The sequence below is a fragment of the Amphimedon queenslandica genome, unplaced genomic scaffold, assembly GCF_000090795.2.
Source record: "Amphimedon queenslandica unplaced genomic scaffold, v1.1 AMPQUscaffold_11459_Cont14807, whole genome shotgun sequence".
Lineage (NCBI taxonomy): Eukaryota > Metazoa > Porifera > Demospongiae > Haplosclerida > Niphatidae > Amphimedon > Amphimedon queenslandica.
In genome coordinates this window covers 4,249-8,855 of record NW_003548299.1, presented here as the reverse complement: position 1 = coordinate 8,855, position 4,607 = coordinate 4,249, and the positions used below count along the sequence as shown (strand labels likewise).

Here is a 4,607-nt window from a genome sequence, read left to right as displayed (position 1 = left end):
CCAAATTTTGTCAAAAATGAATTTGAGAGAATTCTTTATTTTTATCACATTTTCTGGTACATATACATGTTCTTATGTCGTGTAGAAAGTTTGAACTAATTTCGATCAAATTTGGATTTTTTAAAAATTTTTCTAGTAGTTCAAAAATTGCAGGGGCGTATCCAGCAGGGGCTGAGGGGGCTTGAGCACCCCCCTCATGGCTGGGCTCAGAAAAAAAATTACTCAAATCCTGGACTTTTGCATCACTACCAAGCCTCTTAACAAAGTTATCTAGCCCCCTGATGATGATTTCAGCAGTTTCCAGGGCTTTCAGGAGCAATGAGAAGTCGTCAGAAGTACTAGTATGCTTGAAATTATTTTGGCCCCACCCGTAATTCACGAATATGATGGAAAACGCCGTTTTACTGCCGCAAAAAGGTGTGGCCAAAATTGCAACACTTCGTGCGCCCTCAGCACCCCCCTTTCCACATTTCTGGATATGCCCCTGAATTATGTCTATGTCCCTGTCCTATAGTACAGGGATTTTGGTAAACTTTCATCAAAATGGTAGCACAGTTTTTGACACATTATTAATGTTATTACTTTTTATTAATTGAACCTTCTCTTGCAAATGGTGCATCACTAATGCTGCGTTTACACTACAGAGTGGGCCAAACCGTGCTGAACCAGACTGAGCTGGCCCTCCTGTACTAACCATGCTTGCCTGGTTTGGCCCAGCTCACTTCAGCTCAGTTTGGTTACTGTTTACACTATCAAATGAAACTGTGCTGGCCCACTTCAAACAGGGCTGGCTCAGTTCAAGAAGCTAGTGTAAACACAGTATAAGGTACTGTACATTCATTTTTTCTTAATTTTTATATTATTCTTATTTTTTATGATTATCACTATTAGTAATGTTTATCAAATAACATTATCAGTTGTGAGGCATTGCTCAAAACTCACATTCAGCAAGGTAATGAATAATAATAAGGTCACTATTAACTAATAATGAATTGTCACCTTAGACTGATAGCAAATGTTAACTACCACTTCTATTGAATAAGCTAATGATTTCATCATCATCAGGCCAGCTGCCAGAGACACCAGCACTTATTCGAAATTACTTATGTCACATAAATAAGTAACAAATTTTCCTTAGTTATCTTATTTTTTTTAACCTTTATAGTTCCTTCGTGGTTTGTTTGTGATTGATAAAGATCAGTTTATTGACAGAAAAATAAAGCAAATATTCTCACATTATTTCATAAGCTATCTTCAATCCAACCCAAACTCATCCACTAATCCATTTGTATTATTAGTGTCTCCAGCTTTTTATGAATCTCGCAATAAATACGATTGGTTAGTCAATTACACATACATATTTATGTAATATTGATATTCCGTGCTTTACATTGTTGAATATTTTTTCCATAATTATAGTTGTTCATATTCAACTCTAATTTGCCTAATGTTTTGGGAGTTGATAAATGCCTTATACCAAGAGTCCATTATATTTAGAGAGAGTGTCAAAATGGCCTATAGTGCTAGTGATATCACTGCGTAGAAGCTTCAATTAGTGCTTCCTTTGATGTTCAGAAGACTGAAGTTGCAGGCTAGGAACGAAGAATGGGAATGAGTTAATCGTGCCAAAGGGTGTGTCATTTAAATAACCAGACCGCACCCTTTGTGTTTCATCAAATTGGAGAAGTCCAGGAAGAGCTGCTACAGCAACAAAATCCCGATGATGAGAGACTTGGTGGAGCAGGAGCAAGTGTTGATTCAACAGGCACACCCAACTGGAGGTGGGAGAAAAGATCTAGAGGCTCCTATGAACCACAAGTGGCTGCTCGTAGAGATCTAAGACTAAAATATTCAATAAAAATGAAAGGACTACTATAATTGCGGACATGCACAACATAATCATTTCTCTTCACAAGTATTCTAACTCTAGATGTCAGTCCAAGGGGAGGGTGGTCATAGAAATTCAGATGAGTGAGAACCAGACACTGTTAGTCGTCATCTATGCTACACTTCACAACTAGAAACCCTTTTAGGTTAATAGAAAGACAGGAGTACAAGAGATTAATGTCTATAGTAGCTTGTGGGCTTTCTTGCAAAATGTGTGTCTGGTGCCTGCTACACTCGAGGTAGTCTCAAGGCTACACTAGAACTGGCAGCCATTTTATTATTAAAAGCAGTTGAGTACATGCCCTAGCATAGGAATGAGTCTGGAGAGTTTTAATTTTATTCTTGCCACCTATAGAGTGCGCAGAAATAGCCAAAGATAAACAAGAAACATCTATGTGGTGATATCACTAGCACTATAGGGCAGTTCGACACTCTCTCTAAATATAATGAACTCTTGCAAGAGTCCATTATAATGGACTCTTGCTTATACACACAGTATACTTTAACCATTGTATAATGTGTAATTATATTCTTATTATTAGTGACGTTTTTGTGAGAGTCTTTGACATCATATCAAAGCAGCAGCTAGTGATAGATGAATCAATTGCTAATGTTACAAAGTAAGCGAACAATAGCATCATGTATTGGTAAGGGACTACTACTCATTTTGGTTCTCAATTTCCTGCGTATGTTATTGTCTAGATTTAAGTACTACTATTCAATACTGGAAGCTACACCAATTCTTCTTGGACCACTCCTCTCATTATTCTTAAGGATGGGGTCATCTCCCTCCAGTCAGAACTGTGTTGCGATTATTAAGAAACTATTTAAGAAATTATTTGAAACTAATAAGAGTCATGCAGATGAATTATCAAAGTAAATAGTATTTTTTTCTTTATATTTTTATGTTTTTTTGTATTTTTAGTTCTAAGTTAATGCCAGTGATACAAGAGTATCTTGTCAGCAATTTATTGAATACTAAGGTAAAGTGAGAGTGTTCACTATTTGTTATTTAAATTAGCTGTACTGAGACTTCGAAGTATAAACCTTGGCAATTTTAATATCAATCACCCATTTTACATACAATGTTATCAAAACTCTTAATTTTTGATATTGTAACCAGATTGGCATTATAAGCAGAATCTAGATTTAAATTAAGGTTACGGGATACAGTTTATGAATAATTAATTAGCTGTAGTCAATTGTTTTTTCATTTGTTATCTTTTTAAAAATGACACTTCTTTCATTACTACTATCATTTTTAATGATTTATTTCTTATATAAGGTAATCTGTTCATCTTATACAGAATGACTGTACTTGATATAGGCTGGGTTAATTATAAACACTTATAAATCAAAAATCTCCAGTCCTGAACAACAAAAGTCTCTAAAACAAATGGTAGCTCTTCTTGAGGCAAAAATGAAGGTCGTCACGATGAGATTTTTTGCTTTCTTTCTTCTTAACCTCAGAAAATCAGTCAAGAATGCTGAAAAACGCACTAAAATGGCCGCCAAATAGATCTATGGTGTGACTATCTCCGTTTCTACTAAGTCCAGCCAAAAGAATGCCACGACACGACCTAGATATCAAACTTAGCAAAATATTTACTTGGAGAACCATGTGAAATATGGCCCAGTTGAGCTTATTTTTGATTTATAAAAGTCCATTCCTTTTGACGCAGGGCAGCGCATAGCCATAAATAGATAAGCCAATGATGATAACTCGTGAGTCCCCACCCACTTTTTAAAATTACATTTTTAATTTTAAGGATCGAAAGATTTACGGTTAGAAAGGTATCCCGTAACCTTAAATAATGTTTTCCTTAAAAACTGTATAAACACAAGGTTGAAACTTAAGTCCTAAATTGATCATAGAAGTACACATTTGTACGTCGTTGTATCCATGATCAATCTAAGCTATTAAGAAATTGTTATAATTTATTTTTACTAGTTTTGTCATTGTTTAGGAACATATATTCAGCTCCTTGATTGCTATAGCAGCACATTATCTCACCTTCATATCCCAGGCACTGTTTCCAGCTAAAAAACTTGTTGAGGAAAATGACAGTAAAAGCTGTCGTCAAAACAATTTATTGAGGTAGATGTAATGAATAGTATTTACATGTTTTAAAATTAGGAAATCATTAAAGAAACTAGAAGAGTCTGTCACTGTGCCAATAAATTAACTTAAGATTTAACAATACATATTATCCTTTTCATGCAACTATTGCTGTTTATTTTTAAGTAGCTAGAAATAGCAATTTTACTCACCTCAAAGTCATTATAGACCAGCAGTGAACCAGTGCCATAATTATTGCTGCAATTACATTATGTTTGATGTAAACTTATTTCTTAAAATCAAAGATACTTAAATTTACAAAAATAACTCCTTACAATCAGAAGTACACTTTATTAGCAGGAAAAATTATTACTGATATTATTGGACTACAGATTGAGTGATTGAGTTAATTAGCTATGGCTAACAAGTAAAAAAGCAGTCAATAAGTTACTGGGTAAGACATTATTTTTAATTTTAGAATATTCACTATGACAATGCTTTTGAAAAAATTATAACAATTTCAGAAATTTTGATTAGCTTAGTTTCTTTGTGTATTGTTTCACTTACCCAAATTAATTTTCCCAACACTAGTTTCGGTCAATGCAAGACTGACACATTGGGTATAGTCTAGTATTGGGGTAATTGAAAGTATTGTTAATCT

At 34.3% G+C, this 4,607-nt stretch overlaps 1 protein-coding gene across 1 annotated transcript; it reads left to right on the top strand.

Annotated features, from left to right (window-relative positions):
* Positions 1-1,165: 1,165 nt before the first annotated feature.
* Positions 1,166-4,164, top strand: LOC109589299 (uncharacterized; the record flags this gene model as incomplete). Its single annotated transcript, XM_020005404.1, has 6 exons — positions 1,166-1,338; positions 2,430-2,507; positions 2,590-2,763; positions 2,813-2,870; positions 3,855-3,985; positions 4,038-4,164. Coding segments are annotated over 6 exons (621 nt in total), but the record flags the coding sequence as incomplete, so codon positions are not given.
* Between the last annotated feature and the right edge of the window lie 443 nt (positions 4,165-4,607).